This window comes from Hemiscyllium ocellatum, chromosome 12 (assembly GCF_020745735.1).
Source record: "Hemiscyllium ocellatum isolate sHemOce1 chromosome 12, sHemOce1.pat.X.cur, whole genome shotgun sequence".
In the NCBI taxonomy this organism is placed as follows: Eukaryota; Metazoa; Chordata; class Chondrichthyes; order Orectolobiformes; family Hemiscylliidae; genus Hemiscyllium; species Hemiscyllium ocellatum.
The window spans coordinates 101377428-101394386 of NC_083412.1; the positions used below are offsets into that span (position 1 = coordinate 101377428).

Genomic DNA, 16959 nt, shown 5'->3' on the forward strand with positions numbered 1-16959 from the left:
ATAACAGATGTGACCTTCATTGTAAGTGTTTATACTGTGATATGTTCAAACAGCAGTGACAGCCTGGGCGCGGGGCTGTGTACAAACAAAGATTTGGCCAGCTACAACTTGCTGAATGGTTTGCAAATGAGTGAGCAATCGTTGATGACTGAAGCTTTCTATTGACCAACAACTACAAGAGTGGCTCAGTGGTGGTGGGTCAGCTTGGGAGTGTGTGAATGGGATGGTGAGAAGCCACTGCAACATTGCAAAGCCAGGGAGCTGTCTCTTCTCACTGCTGTGAAATAAAGATACCTTCAGCCTAAAGGGAGTCCGTTCCCTTATCCTTCAGCAGTTGCTGTATGTTGTGGTACTTCACCGATAAACCAGAGGCTTCCCAAGTGTGAACCAGCCACCCTGGTATCTTCTGCAACCGAGGTGGAAGTCCCAGAGAAGGGAGATCACAGAATAGCTACAGGGACTATCTCAGCAAACCCGAGGAATAGAGACCGTTGGGCTGCTTTCCCGGGCTCTCTTCACCCAGAACATCCAGGACTTTAATTCCCCTTTTTGTCCATCTGTGGGTGTGCTGTGGGAGTTTGTAAGTGGGAGAGAACTTTGTCAACATTTCAGATTAGTTTATCAGTAGTTTGAATCTATTTATAGTAATGAATTGTAATTCCTCTTATCTGCCTGTATATGGTCTGTACTTATTGTCAACAGGTGTCTGAAAGGCCAGTACATTCGGGAATCACACTTCCTTCTAAAACTCTTAACTTGCAGCAGGATTCTGGGAATAACGGGGAATAATTTCCATTGTGTTACTCCAGTGAGTGAACATTGACCCTGGAACATATGAAATCTTGTGTCTTCAGGTTAAACATGGACAAGGAAACCTCCTGCTGATTACCACGTACTGTCCTCCCTCAGCTGATGAATCAGTCCTCCTCCATGAGAACGCACTGAGGGTGGCAGGGACACAGAGTGCCCTCTGGGTGGGGGATTTCAATGCCCACCACCAAGAGTGGCTCAGCAGTAGCATTACTGATGGAGCTGGGCAGGTCCTAAAGGGCATCGCTGCTAGACCGGGTCTGCGGCAGGTGGTGAGGGAACCAACTAGAGGGAGAAACATCCCTGACCCCATCCTTACTAACCTGCCGGCTGCAGATGACAGTATCCACAGCAACAGAGCTGTACTCCAACACAATCTGTAACCACATGGCCTGGCATACGACTACCACCACCCCCCCCAGGAGCAGCACCAAGTATACCAAAATGGGAGGTGCCAATCTGGTGAAGTCACTAAACAATATCATGCACATGCCATAAGCAGCAAATGATAGACAGAGCTAAGAGACCCCACAACCAACGAATCAGATCCAGCCTGCAGTCCTGCCACATCCAGTCATGAATGGGAGTGGAGACTTAAACAGCTCACTGGGGGAGGAGGCTCCACATATATCCCCACCCTGAATGACAGAAGAGCCCAGCACATCAGTGTAAAAGGTAAGGCTGAAACTTTCTGCAAATGTGTTGCTGGTCAAAGCACAGCAGGTTAGGCAGCATCTCAGGAATAGAGAATTCGACGTTTCGAGCATAAGCCCTTCATCAGGAATAAGAGAGAGAGAGCCAAGCCGGCTGAGATAAAAGGTAGGGAGGAGGGACTAGGGGGAGGGGCGATGGAGGTGGGATAGGTGGAAGGAGGTCAAGGTGAGGGTGATAGGCCGGAGTGGGGTGGGGGCGGAGAGGTCAGGAAGAGGATTGCAGGCCAATCACCCCGTGGCTCAACACTTTAACTCCCCCTCCCACTCCACCGAGGACATGCAGGTCCTTGGACTCCTCCACCGGCAGAACACAACTACACGACGGCTGGAGGAGGAGCGCCTCATCTTCCGCCTGGGAACCCTCCAACCACAAGGTATGAATTCAGATTTCTCCAGCTTCCTCATTTCCCCTCCCCCCACCTTGTCTCAGTCGGTTCCCTCAACTCAGCACCGCCCTCCTAACCTGCAATCCTCTTCCTGACCTCTCCGCCCCCACCCCACTCCGGCCTATCACCCTCACCTTGACCTCCTTCCACCTATCCCACCTCCATCGCCCCTCCCCCTAGTCCCTCCTCCCTACCTTTTATCTCAGCCGGCTTGGCTCTCTCTCTCTTATTCCTGATGAAGGGCTTATGCTCGAAACGTCGAATTCTCTATTCCTGAGATGCTGCCTAACCTGCTGTGCTTTGACCAGCAACACATTTGCAGCTGTGATCTCCAGCATCTGCAGACCTCATTTTTTACTCTAAGGCTGAAACTTTCACAGCAATCTTCAGTCAGAAGTGCTGAGTGGGTATTCTGATGAGAGTAACTCACCTTCTGACTCTTGACAGCCTGTCCACCATCCACAAGGCACAAGTCAGGAGGGTGATGGAATACTCCCCACTTGCCTGGATGGGGCAGCTCCAATAACACTCAAGAAGCTTGACACCATCCAGGACAAAACAGCCCACTTGATTGGCACCACATCCACAAACATCCCATCCCTCCCCCAGCGACACTCATTGCCCAGTGTGCAGGGTGACAGACAAGGTACCCTCCCAACCAGCCCTACACCCACAGCCACACACACTCAAGCTCACCAGGGCCTACTGTGTAAGAGCATTCTCACCAAATAATGCTTTTCAAATGCCTCGACAGACGACAGTGCTTCATTCAGTGTCTTATATGGACTCTGTGGGCTGTTGACTGAAAGAGAGCACAGCAAGTGATATCAGTCTTTCGTTTATATTGAAGTAGTAAAGACAAGCTGCATTTAAATGTTTACAGATTTCTAAAATCGACATAATCATCCTGCGTGTCATCTGCCCCACAGAGTTTCCATTTGTCCCTTGCCATTGCACAGCCTCCCAGCACACGGAGGACAATGTGTGAACTCACTTTAATCTCAGCTGCCTCCCTCTCATCGAGATGCCTTGCAGCCACATTCCTGATATCTACGCTCTTCACATCTAGACTCTGCCTGGGAGAGAGAGAACACACTAAAAGCCCTGTATAATCCCACAACTTGGTGCATCCCCCAGCGAATGATCTTTTTATGATACACAGCTGGACATGGTAAATCCTTCCAGCATTTATCCCACTGTTATAAAATGGCTTCCAGCAGAGGCCACCTCATTGGTTGTCCCTCAGTTAGAGGATACATCTACGATGGGTCATGTTTCTCCCATGAGTCTTCATGTGGCTAATCAGGTTGATGTCAACAGGAGAATCTTTGGGCACATGGGGTGCCCAATGAGACACAGAGAGCAGGATTTGCTTCCTTGTCTTCCTGTCTCTGCCTCATCATTAAGGCTTTTAGACTCAAATTGTGATGCAGCTCAATGGGCAGGTTGTTGATGTTTTGAACAACGGGAAACAAACTCCTTTCTGTCATCAATTTCCAAGCTGCTGAACTTCAGGGATAGTCACAGATAATCATTGCACATTTTCTTTGTCTTCCCCGGACATTGGCTATGTAAGGATTGAGAAACCGAGACAGACAGTTTCAGACTGAGTACACAGTGTCAGCCCATCCAAGTTGATTTTGCAGGAGTTTTCCCTGATTGCTTGCGGAACTGGTTCAAACACACTAACGCTTGCTCAGTGATCTTCCCATTGAGTCTGGAAGATGCAAGAGAGACATTTCTCTAATTCTCTTGCGTGTCACAGACCAGCAGAACAGGCCCCACAATAGTGCAGACATCAGTGATGACCACAGCTCCGTGCACAAGGACTGGTGCTGACACTTGGAAATATTTGTTGCAAAAAAACTCACATCCGTAGCTTGTAAAAGAGAGACATATAAGATAATCAGAGGGTTAGATAGGGTGGACAGGGAGAGCTTTTTTCCAAGTATGGGGACAGCAAACACGAGGGGACAGAATTTTAAAGTGAGGGGAGATAGATATAAGACAGATGTCAGAGGGAGTTTCTTTACTCAGAGAGTAGTAAGGGTATGGAATGCTTTGCCTGCAACGGTAGTAGATTCGCTACTTTAAGTGCATTTAAGTCGTCATTGGACAGGCATATGGACGTACATGGAATAGTGTAGGTGGGATGGGCTTCAGATTAGTATGACAGGTCAGCGCAACATCGAGGGCCGAAGGGCCTGTACTGCGCTGTAATGTTCTATGTTCGAAGATTGAAGTTACTCAGCTGACCTGGAGTTGGATCTCCTTTCAGATAAATGCTTGCCAAGATCAGAGAAATATTCCAACATATTCCAGAGTTTCTCGGTCAACGACCAGGTCTGAATTGATGCAAGTTTTGTCTCAGTAACATTCAAGGAAAGGTCATGTGCCTTGTGGACAGAAATGTCGATATAGAGGGTGGATTATAAGCCCAGTGCAGAGTGGACACCAACACTGCAGTCACCCCCAAAGTGGGGATCAGGGGAGTCCATGATGATAATTCAGTTTTGACAAGAGGAGGATTGAATTACAGAGGTTTCCATAGTTCACACTGACACCAGAGGACTGTTGATCTAAAATAGAATGCATGTGAATTGTACAGTCTCTGGGTGTTCATGTCAAAGACTGTACAGCAGGAGGATAAGACTTGTCTGTAGGGTCTAAGGAAGTGTCATCGGACTTGAAATGTTAACTCTGCCTTCTCTCCACGAATGCTGCCAGACCTGCTGAGTTTTGTCAGTGATTTCTGTTTTTGTTTCAGATCTCCAGCACCCGCAGTTCATTGTTTTATCTTGTGTATATGTGCTGGGTGTTTGTTCAGGGGATAAGTCTAAAAGATGTGCTGAATTTTGATGCTGAGCCACTTACCCGTACGGCCGATACAATCATTGCAAAGGAGTGCTGCATTACCAAGTGTCCCCACAAGAGACCGCTGCAGCACACCGAGTACAGCCCAGCAACACCAGTCAAGGACAGCTGATATTAAAGAGTGAGTGATGTACACTAACAATCCCAGTGTGATAGCAAATCTTCAACTGGGTGAACAAGGAGCTGGAGTTGGTGTCTCAGCCCCTTGAGCCTACTCTGCGAGTGACTAAGCTAACTGCAACCTCAAATCTACATTCCCACCTAACCCTGATCACCTTTGAACACCCCTTGGATTAACAAAGGTCTATCTGCCTTGACGATACAATGGCCCTGCTGTCGATCATCCTCAGAGTAAAATAAACGTCCTTATTTCCATCTCATGAGAAATCCCTTATTTTGAAACAGTTATCCCAATCCCAGTCTTCCCCACAATTTGATACATCCCTTCAGCACCCGCAGATAAAGGGCTCTGTCTGCTCATTGGATCTCACAGCATTCATTCTCAGGTAGGATCGTCTCAGTCAGCCCCCACTCACATCAAAATTCATCACTTTGTTCAAACCCAATACCTACACAAGCAGTGAGAGGGAGAGAGTGGCCTATGCCACTAGGGCGAGACACAGAAACACTTCAGGGGACTATTTACCGGTTTCAGGATGCTCAGTTCCCAGTCCGGCCAACACATCCACCGTCCGGTTCAGCTCTTCGGAATTTGGTCCTCTCTTCGAGATCAGGCCACACAAGTAACCCAGAGACTGCAGCTGATGGATTACAGATTTTAGACCAGGTCAGTGCAATGTCACATACACACAGCATTGTCGAAGCACACGAGCCACCCGCCCTGTATTTCCAGATGGATTCCGAGAATGCTGCCCCAGTCCATGAGGGGGTAAATGCAGTACACCATGGGGCAATGGCAGATTGAGGAGACATCACTGGGCAGTGAGGGGGAAGCTGAGAGATGGTCACCCACCTGGAGACTACAGTCTTCTCACCACTTGGTTCACACAGACACCTATCGCTCTATCCTCACAGGGTCTAGGCTCACGTTAGGCAATGACCAACTCCCAGCATTCCCCTCCTAACCCTGAGCCATCACCCCACCCAGCTGCCTCCTCAGCAACATGTCCCATCGCCCCTAACCTGAGGGCAGTGGGTGGGGTGGGGTGGGCGAATGTTGCTCATGTTCCTGGATTTAGGCTGTGGGGGCTAGTCATTGGTAACAGCTAATCCCGGATTGTCCTTTCGAAGAGGGTGGCGAACTGCCTTCCTGAACTGTCCCACAGCTGGAAGGACACCCACTGGGTTTTAATGCTGATTTTTGATAAACAGCTCAGCCATTTCAGAGAGCAGTTCACCGTCAACCACATTGCTGTGGGTCTGGAGTTACCTGTAAATTGAACCAGACAAAGGCAAAAGGGTTAGCCAACCTTAATCCCATCTCAGGCTTCCTTCCCTAAAGGCCACGGGAGAACCAGAAGTTTGTTAATTTGTTCATGTTAATGGGACCAGTGTTTTATTGATTGAATCCGCCTTGTGGGATTCAATCCCAGGTCCTGGAGCATTAGTGAGAGCCTCTGGATTACAGGTCCAGTGACAGGACCACGATAGGACATCCTGACCAATGCTTCATAGAACATAGAAAAGTACAGCGCAGTACAGGCCCTTTGGCCCTCGATGTTGCGCCGATCCAAGCCCACCTAACCTACACTAACCCAATAACCTCCATGTGCCTATCCAATGCCCGTTTAAATGCCCATAAAGAGGGAGAGTCCACCACTGCTACTGGCAGGGCATTCCATGAACAATTCATAAACATTAAGAATTAATATTAGAAATAATTATTACTCCTAGTGTTGATTTAGATCATTTCAGCACATCATTACCACAGCGCGAATCAGCCACGGAGTCACTGAAGTACCTTTTCTGTAGCGTAACTCCAAAGCCCGACAGTGTGGCAGTAATTATTCTCCAGCTGGACCTGATCACAACAGCCTTCAATTCTCTGCAGGACCTCAAGGCAGCTCAAGAAGACCCAACAATCCAGGGCACCGCCTGGAACAGAGACCTGAACAGGGAACAGACAGGTCACAGCAGCAAGGAGGAGGCCACTCTGCCCATTGCAACTATGCTTAAAGATCAACAAGGTCATCTATATGTGGAAGTACAGGAGATGGGAGAGATACTAAAATATTGAAGACATGGAGGCTCAGGAACTTTGAGAAATAAATATTGATGTCTTGAAAACATTCCATATTACAGAAAAGGAGGTGCTGAAGGTCTTAAAAAACATAAAAGATAGATAAATCTTCAGGACCTGATCACATGTATTCCAGGATGTTGTAGAACTTTAGGGAGGAAATTGTGGGGCCCCTAGCAGGAATATTTTTGTCTTCTATAACCACGACTGAGGTGGAACAGGAAGGCTAATGCGGTGCCTTCAGTGAAGAAAGGCCAGAAAGGCAGCCCGAAGACGACAGACCAGTGAGTCTGACATTACTGATAAATCACTGGAGGAGATTCTGAGAGATGGGATGTACAGAGACAAGGACTGATTAGGGATAGTCAGCATGGCTGTGTGGGAGGGAACTCATCTCACAAACCTGATGGAGGTTTTTGAGGACATAACAAAAATATTGATACAGGGAGAGGGGTAGATGTTGTTTACCTGGACTTTATAAAGTCTTTGACAAGGTTCCGCATAGTAAACACTGTAAAGTTAGATCAGGAGAGACTCCGGGTGACCTTGCCAAATTGGCTTGAGGTTTGGAGACAGAGATTGGGTGGTGGAGGGTTATTTTTGGATTGTTTGTAATTTATATGTACGATTTGGATGAGAATTTAGGAGGCATGGTTAGTAAGTTTGCACATGATGTCAAAATTGGTGGTATCGTGGACAGTGAAGCAGGCAACCTTAGATTATAGAGATTAAATTCAATGTTTTCCCTCAGAGGGTCTTGAGCCTTTGGAACTCTCTCCCTGAAACCACAGGGAAGCAGACTGCTCGAATATTTTGAAGTTCCTTAATGATGAATTCTATCACTCTCCCTGTGACAGTAAGCTAAGGGGCCTATAAATTTGTTTCTTGTTTAGATTACTTACAGTGTGGAAACAGGCCCTTCAGCCCAACAAGTCCACACCGACCCGCAACCCACCCATACCCCTACACCCAATACTACGGACAATTTAGCATGGTCAATTCACCTGAATTGCACATCTTTAGACTGTGGGAGGAAACTGGAGCACCCGGAGGAAACCCACGCAGACACGGGGAGAATGTGCAAACTCCACACAGTCAGTCGCCTGAGGCGGGAATTGAACCCAGGTATCTGGCGCTGTGAGGCAGCAGTGCTAACCACTGAGCCACCGTGTCTCCCTCCATTTTGGATAAAGGACATACACTCACTACTTTCCAATCTAATGGAGTCTTCCCAAACTCTGACATCATTCCCCATCATCTGTTCCATTCAACTGCGTTATTGGAGAATGAGAAAATTCTGAGACCTCAACATCAACTTTATTTTCAACGATAGTCGAGTGAGGGATATGGGAAGACTAAGCGAAGATGCCAGTGTGGGCAGTACCTCAAGCAGCTTTAGCTCCTGGACACAGTTGTGAAGCAGCTCAAGGGCTCGCTGTGCTACCTCCCACGGTCTCTGCAGGAAGACGAGCAGAGTGCACTGCCTTGAGAACAGATAGCTGCGCAGATCCAGCAGGGTGGCTTTGTTCTTCTGGATCAGCTCCCTCTTCTCCATGTCGATCGGTTTGCGAAGCACCAACCCATTCCAGCTTCGAACTGGCTGGCAGAAAGAGGTCAGCCAATTGGCTCCATCTGAAATACACAGGAACAGAAGCAAACATCAGACAGGTCAGGATTAGGCAGGTTTATCCAGATAACCAGATGAAGATGTTGTGGTTCTGTTCGCTAAGCTGGGAGTTTTTGTTGCAAACGTTTCGTCCCCTGTCTAGGTGACATCCTCAGTGCTTGGGAGCCTCCTGTGAAGCGCTTCTGTGTTGTTTCCTCCGGCATTTATAGTGGTTTGTCTCTGCCGCTTCCAGTTGTCAGTTGCTGTCCGCTGCAGTGGCCGGTATATTGGGTCCAGGTCAATGTGTTTGTTGATAGAATCTGTGGATGAGTGCCAAGCCTCTAGGAATTCCCTGGCTGTTCTCTGTTTGGCTTGCCCTATAATAGTGGTGTTGTCCCAATCGAATTCATGTTGTTTGTCATCAGAGTGTGTGGCTACTAAGGATAGCTGGTCGTGTCGTTACGTGGCTAGTTGGTGTTCAGGGATGCGGGTTGTTAGCGGTCTCCCTGTTTGCCCTATGTGGTGTTTTGTGCAGTCCTTGCATAGGAAAGGGGACAAAACTTTGCAACAAAAACTCCCAGCTCGGCGAACAGAACCACAACAACGAGCACCCGAGCTACAAATCTTCTCCCAAACTTTGAACCAGATGAAGAACGAGACATGCAGATGTCATATTTCACTGCAACATGTGGTTTATCTGTTGCATTTCCTTCACCACTCAGGACTGAAGCTACTTTTGAGAACCTTTAGCTGTTGGTAGGAGCTGCATCAGTTGTGGACAGTTCAGGACAGTTTCTATGCTTAACTGGGGAAAGCCACTCACCTCCCGCACCATAGTTGACCACATACTGTGTGAAGAGTGCATCGAGTTCATCGTACTGCACCAGGGCATCTTCAAACTGTTGCAGCATCTCGAACACAAAGGCTAACTCCTCCTTCACAAGAATCAGAAACATTATCAATGAAGCTGAACACGCACACTATTGCCTGTCACCTTTGTACATGACACACAACAACTGCTCTGTACTGCTGGGGGGAGTCTATAGGGACTGTAACAGTGTGCTGCCTACAGAGTGAACATTTCTCACATCTCAGGGATGTGGGGAAAGGAGGAAAGAGAAAAAGAGAGGAAGAGACAGAGAGATGGGAGGGGAAAGAGACAGAAACACACAGAATCAGAGAGTCGCACCGTGCAGAAAAAGACCCTTCAGTCCAACTCATCTACATCAGACATCCCAATCTGATCTCGTCCCACCTGCCAGCACCCGGCCCATATCCCTCTAAGCCCTTTCTATTCATATACCCATCCAGATGCATTTTAAATCTTTTAAATGTACCAGCCTCTTTCACTTCCTCTGGCATCTCATTGCAGACACACACGACCCTCTGCGTGAGAAAGTTACCCCTTAGGTTCCTTTTAAATCTTTCCCCTCTCACCTGAAAGAGAGAGACAAGAAGGGAGGGGGCGAGGACCACAGAAAGAGGGACAGAGAATGTGCTTCTTCTGGTGAGAAAGCGAGAGATAAGCCTACAGTAGGTCACTGCTCACATTTCCTTTCATTAAACTTTGCTGGAAAAGGTGGGTACTCCAGGCCTCATGCAGGGCTCCATGACAGCTCCTGCTCCCAGTGAAACAGTGCGGCTGCTTCAGCCAAACACCAACAGGCTGACAGGCAACCTTTTCCTCTTTTGGCAACAGAGAGATGCCGAACGAACTGTCCGAGCCTCAGGCAGCCATACCTGAACCATGAAATATTCACAGAAACTCCAGCCAGCTTCAGTCCTCTTTTCTCTCATTGTCCTCATGTCATCCTCAAACTTGCCCAGGTTCTTGGTAAATGACATAAGCAGCAGAGTGCGGAGCTTCGTGAAGAACGCATTCCAGGATTCCTGAGTGCGGGAAGAATCCTTCAGGGGATCTGTCAGCACCACACATCTGTCACAGAAAATGACAAGTCAGAAAGAGAGACACAACTTGAGAGTAATGTCAGACAGACTCTCTGCTGACTGTAGACATGGACAGATTAGGAAGTTACAGGCGGAGGAATAATTTCCAATCAGGGCTGGGAGAGTGAGGTTGAAATGAGAGTGAGAAACGGTGGGTTCCACTACCTGTCACTTTGTTTGTTGCAGAAGTCATTTCTGATCTTGTCAACAATCGATGTCCTGGGGAGAATGTTGGTTTTATTCTTTTTTTTGGCATCACTCTCCACGACAACAATCAGCCAATCAGAGCTGCTGTAAGCTTTTAAAATGTTTTGCCATTTTGTGATCTCGTCCTTCGCTGTTGCTTTGTAAACCTCAGTGTCCTAGAACATTCAAATTGAAGAACAGGTTTCACATACCACACAGGGACAGGACTGCACCGCCCAGTCATTACCTCTGGGCATAGTCTCTCTCACAGCCAAGGGGTCTGTGCACAAGAGTCAACTTATTAGTTACCACCTCCTGTAACCTCATGGCCCATCATATCCCCCACTTAACCATTGTCATCAAGCCAGGGGCAAAGAGTGTGGTGCTGTATCTGACAAGCAGGAGAATTGACATTTTGAGCACAAGCTCTTCATCAGAAATATTCCTGCTGAAAAGCTTCTGCTCAAAACGTCGATTCTCCTGCTCCTGCGCCTTTTTCAGCACCACACTCTTCAACTCTGATCTCCAGCATCTGCAGTCCTCACTTTCCTCATCAAGCCAGGACATCAACCCTGGTTCAGCGGAGAATGCAGGAGGGTATGCCAGGAGCAGCACCAGGTATAGCTAAAAATGAGGTGTCAACCTGGTGAAGCTACCAAACAGGATGAGTTGTGTGCAGAGCATGGAGCCTACCTGAAAATTAGAATGAGGTCATACAGGAGTGAAGTGAGGAGCATCTCGATCATTCAATGTTTTTAAAATAGTATTAGACAGTCATTAGGGCTAAAGGGACCCGAGGAGGAAGAGCAGACAGGGGAGTGAAGTGGATGATCAGCCATGACAATGTTAAATGGTGGAGCAGGCTCAATCTGGCCTACTCCTGTTATTCTACTTCACTTGTTTTTTATATTTTATATGGTTCTAATAGCGTAAGGAGACGCGGTTAAACAAATCCACAATCAACAGATCAGATCGAAGCTCTGCAGTCCTGCCACATCTAGCTGTGACTGGTAGTGGACAATTAAACATCTCACTGGAGGCAGCGGCTCCACTAATACCCTGATCCTCAATGATGAAGAGCCCAACACATCAGGCAAAAGATGAGGCTGAAGCTTTCACAGGAAATCTTCAGCCAGACGTGCCGAGTGGATGATCCATCTCAGGCTTTTCCAGTTTTCAGATCCCAGTCTCCAGCCAATTCGATTCATGCCATGGGATATCAAGAAATGGTTGGAGACACTGGATTCTGCAAAGGCTATTGGCCCTGACAACATCCCAGCAATAGCACTGAAGACTTGTGCTCCAGAACTTGCTGCTACCTTATCCAAGCACTGCTAGTACAGTTACAACACGAGCATCTACCTGACAATGGGGTAAATTGTCCAGGTACGTCCTGTATATAAAAAGCAAGGTAAGTCCAATCCAGCTACAGTCGTCTATTCTCAATCATCAAGAAAGTGATGGAAGGTGTCATCAACAGGGCTATCAAGTAGCACCAGCTCAGTGACACTGACCCCCACACACCCACACACAATATAAACAGGTCACTATTCTATGAGTTTTGAGGAGATTTGTAGCTCAGGTTGAGGTTCCAGATGTAAATTTGCTCACTGAGCTGGAAGGTTTATTTGGTAACATCAGTGAGCTTCCAGTGAAGCACTGGTATTAGTAACCTACTTTCCATTTATGGGTTTAGGTTTCCTTGGGTTGGTGATTCAAATTGTGGTGATGTCATTTCCTGTGGTGACATCATTTCACGTTCTTTTTCTCAGAGAGTGGTAAAAGGGATCCAAGTCAATGTGTTTGTTGAGAGTGTTCCGGTTGGAATGCCATGCCTCTAGGAATTCTTGCTCGTGCTTTTGTTTCCCTTCTGTTCTTGGTCTCTATTCAGATCCATCAACATCAACCTGGCCATGGGAACACTGACTACACTATTAGAAGAACCAAACACTACTAACGTCATCAGCAAGGGCAACATCGTCAAGCTCATGGACCTATGCCTTACCATAGACTTCACCTTCAACAACAGAACCTACAGACAAACCAATGGCACCCCATGGGATCTCTGACATCAGGGCTCTTAGCAGAGGCAGTAATGCAGAGACTCGCACAAACAACTCGAGGTGAAAGGGAGGACTGCAGATGTTGGAGATCAGCGTCAAGGTTAAAGTGGTGCTAAAAACACAGCAGGCAGCATCCAAGGAGCAGGAAAATCGACGATTCAGGCAAAAGCCCTTCATCAGGAATGAACCGTCCAATCCAAACTTTGGGTCCACTATGTGGATGACACCTTTGTCATCACTGAACAAACTTCAAGGCCATCAATAATCCCCTTACTGGCATAAAAGAGGAGGAAAACAACAACAAACTGCCATTCCCATATGTCACAGTAGAGCCAACAGCCAATGGGGAACTTCAAACCAGTGTCTACAGGAAAACAACACAAACAGACCAAACATTGAACTACAGAAGCAATCATCCCTACACCCACAAACGAAGCTGCATTAGAACATTATTTCAACGAGCCACCACTCAGCCGCACAGAGGAACTACGCAGAGCAGAGGAAAATCACCTATACCATATATTCATAAGAACGGGTACCCAATGAACACAGTCCACCAATTTCTCAGCAACAAACCCAAACAAGCTGACAAAACACGTCCAGAAACCCGAGCCACTCTCCCCTACATCAAAGACATCTCTGAAATGACTGGCAGACTACTCAGACCCCTTGGCATCATGGTAGCCCACAAACCCACCAACACACTAAAACAGCAGCTAATGAACTTGAAAGACCCTACACAGACAACAAGCAAAACTAATGTCATTTACAAAATACCGTGTCAGGTCTGTAACAAACATTACATTGGACAAACAGGCAGAAAACTAGTCACCAGGATACATTAACATCAACTAGCCACATGACCCTCTCTCACTAGTATCCTCACATACGGATGAGGAAGGACAACACTTCGACTGGGACAACACATCCATCCTAGAACAAGTCAAACAGAGACACGCACGAGAATTCCTAGAAGCATGGCATTCCAACCGGAACTCTTATCAACAAACACATAGACTTGGATCCCATTTACCGACCTCTCAGAAAAAGAACAGGAATTGACATCACTAACCCAAGGAAACCTAAACACAAGTAGAAAGCAGGCCACTATCACCAGTCCTTCATCAGAGGCTCACTGATGTTACCTAGTATGGTGACGAAACATCTGAAAATGGATCTTCCAGCTCAGCGAGCAAACCGATATCCAGGTCACTATACTCACACAGCAGTCTGTCCAGAACAGGTGCAGGAAAGGAAAGGTTAAAAGGGCTCGGTTTCCCTCTTTAGGTATCAGCTCTTCTTTAAACTGAACAAAATTTGCTTCGAGATGGATCATCTTTGGTGGCCGCCCATAGGATCTGGAACAGAGGAGAGAAAATAAAATTAAATATTTTGCTGCCCTACTCTCTCTGACCAGCTGAGAGCTGACCCTCTCCCTCTCTGACCAACCAAAAGCTGCCTCAATCCCGCTCCTTCTCCATGACAGGTTCCATGAAGTGCACTGTGGGCTAACCATGTTAATCTCCTTTTCTTTCAGCTCAGTGATCCCAGTGTGGAACCTGTGCATGCTGCCTATGGATAAACACTGACTGCTCCCTCCATACCTCTGCCTCTACAACGTCCATTCACCTGGAATGAGACTCTTTCAGATGAATTTATTGAGTGATTATACTAACAGTACAGCCCTGGGAGAAATCTTGCTCAGGGCTGATGACACTTTCCTTTTCAGTACAACACTGATAGTGTGTCATCTTAATGGTACAACTCTGAGGGGAGTACAGGAGCAGACAGCATGTGCGTGAACATCTGAAGGTGGCCCGGCATGTTTTTTTAATTCACTTGTGGGACATGGGCATCACTGGCTGCACCAGCATTTCTTGCCTGTCCCTAGTTGCCCTTGAGAGGGTGGGGGTAAGCTGCTTTCTTGAACTGCTGCAGTCCTAGTGCTGTGGGTTGACCCACAATGCCATTAGGGAGGGAATGCCAGGACTCTGACCCAGCGACAGTGAAGGCGATATATTTCCAAGTCCGGATGGTGAGTGGCTTGGAGGGGAACTTGAGGTGGTGGTATTCCCATGTACCTGCTGCCCTTGACCTTCTAGATGGAAGTGGTGGGCTTGGAAGGTGCTGTCTGAGGATCCTTGGTGAATTTCTGCAGTGCACCTTGTGGGTGTTTGTGGACGTGGTGCCAATCCAGCAGGCTGCTTTGACCTGGATGGTGTTGAGCTTCTAGAGTGTTGTTGGGTCTGTACCCATCCAGGCAAGTGGGGAGTATTCCATCACATTCCTGTCTAGTGCCTTGTAGGTGGTGGACGGTCTCAGGGGAGTCAGGTGAATTATTCATTGCACTGTTCCTAGCTTCTGACCTGCTTGTAGCCACTATATTTTATATAATGAGTCCAGTTCAGTGTCTGGTCAATAGTAACCCCCAGCATGTTGATAGTGTGGGATTCAGTGATAGAATGTTGTTTACTATCAAGAGATAATGGTTAGATTGTCTCTTATTGGAGATGGTCATTGCGTGTATCTGTATGGCGTGAACGTTATATGCCATTTGTCAGCCTAAGCCTGGATTTTATCCAGATCTTGTTGCATTTGCACGTGGCCTGCTTCAGTATCTGAGCAGTTGCGAGTGTCGCTGAACATTGCACAAACAGCAGCAAACATCCCCACTTCGAACTTTATCACAGAGGGAAGGTCATTGATGAAGCAGTCGAAGGTGGTTGGGCCTAGGACACTCTCCTGAGGAACTCCTGCAGAGATATCCTGGAGCTGAGATGACTGACCTCCAACAACCATGACCATCTTCCTGTGTGCCACATACAACTCCAACCACCCTCCAAGAACAAAAGGCACTGATAGAAAGTGATGTGTTAAAAAAGGAAGGGTGATGCAAAACAAAACCTTTTCTCTCAGCTAACTGTCCGGATATGGGGCACACTGCTGCCTGAAAAGGTGGTGGAGGCATGTTCAACTGAAGCATCCAAGCGGGACATTGCATGGCTATTGGAAAGGACTGGTTTTCAGTGCAGGGAGAAAAGCAGGAGATTGGCACTTGGTAATGATGCTGATTTGAAACACAGATGCAGGCACGATGGGCTGAGTGGCCTCTTTCTGTGCTGCTGTGATTCTGTAAACCTATCAGCCTTCCACTCGTGAACACCAAAAGCCCACTGTTCCTCAGAGTTTTTGCAGTTGTTCTCTGTAAGAAATACTCTGCATTTTATTCCTGCTGCCACACTGACCAACCTTACATCTGCTGGCATTACACTTCATCTGCTGGATTTCTCCCGACTCAGGCTGTTGGTTGCTAGCCAGCCAACCTCGGGCGATATCGCCAACACCAGGAGCCCCTGCTTTGGGGTGGTACCTTGGCAAGTGTTTTCTGGAAACCCAAATACAGTATGTCTTCATTCCCTTGATCCAAAGATCACATTGCTCCTTCAAACATATCCCAATACACAAAGGAACCTCGATTATCCAAACGACAGAGGTGGGGAGTATTTTATTTGGTTAATTGAACGTTCGGATAATTGAATGTCAGATAACACAGTTTAACCAAGCATCAGGACCTTGTCATCTTGTCCAGATAATCTGAAATTTAGATAATCAAATACCGCATAATCGAGGTTCCTCGGTATTGGCTAAATATGATTTACTTTGCATAAATACATGCTACTCATCCAATTATCTTGCATTTTTATTACATGGCCAGTCATAACCTCCTTAATATTCAGTTCTATCACCTTCCCCATGACAGATGTCACAATAACGAGCCTATAGTTGTCTACTTTGTTCCTCCCTCCCTTGAATAAAGTAGTGATATTTCTAAATATATTTCTACAATTATATTTTGACTTTCCAGTCTATGGAAATGTTCCAGAATCTCGCTAAGTTGGGAAAATTAATGCCTATCCCTCAACTAACAATCACTTTTAAGAAACAAGGTGAAAGTCCCCCAGACCTCAGAGTCCGGTCAGCCCACAACTCCATTAGCACAGAGACTGTAATGTCACCTCCTCATGTTGGCCATAGCCCGCTTTGCTGGATATGCCAGGACCTGCAGAGATTCGATCTGAATTGTTGCCTGAGATCGCTTAGCTCTTGTTATCACTTGCTGCTTTCACCTTTTGGCATGCAAGTACCCTCTTTGGTGGCTTCACCAGGTTGACAC

At 47.1% G+C, this 16959-nt stretch overlaps 1 protein-coding gene across 2 annotated transcripts in view; it reads right to left on the reverse strand.

Annotated features, from left to right (window-relative positions):
- Nucleotides 1-16959, reverse strand: part of trappc10 (trafficking protein particle complex subunit 10) — an 88239-nt gene that overhangs the window by 35863 nt on the left and 35417 nt on the right. For both annotated transcript variants that reach the window (XM_060833874.1, XM_060833875.1), the window contains 8 exons: nt 14008-14143; nt 10702-10898; nt 10330-10525; nt 9413-9524; nt 8368-8615; nt 6705-6851; nt 5430-5544; nt 2635-2711 (listed from right to left, as the gene is read on the reverse strand). In XM_060833874.1, coding sequence (XP_060689857.1) covers nt 2635-2711; nt 5430-5544; nt 6705-6851; nt 8368-8615; nt 9413-9524; nt 10330-10525; nt 10702-10898; nt 14008-14143 — 1228 coding nt within the window. The remainder of the gene's footprint in view (nt 1-2634; nt 2712-5429; nt 5545-6704; nt 6852-8367; nt 8616-9412; nt 9525-10329; nt 10526-10701; nt 10899-14007; nt 14144-16959) is intronic.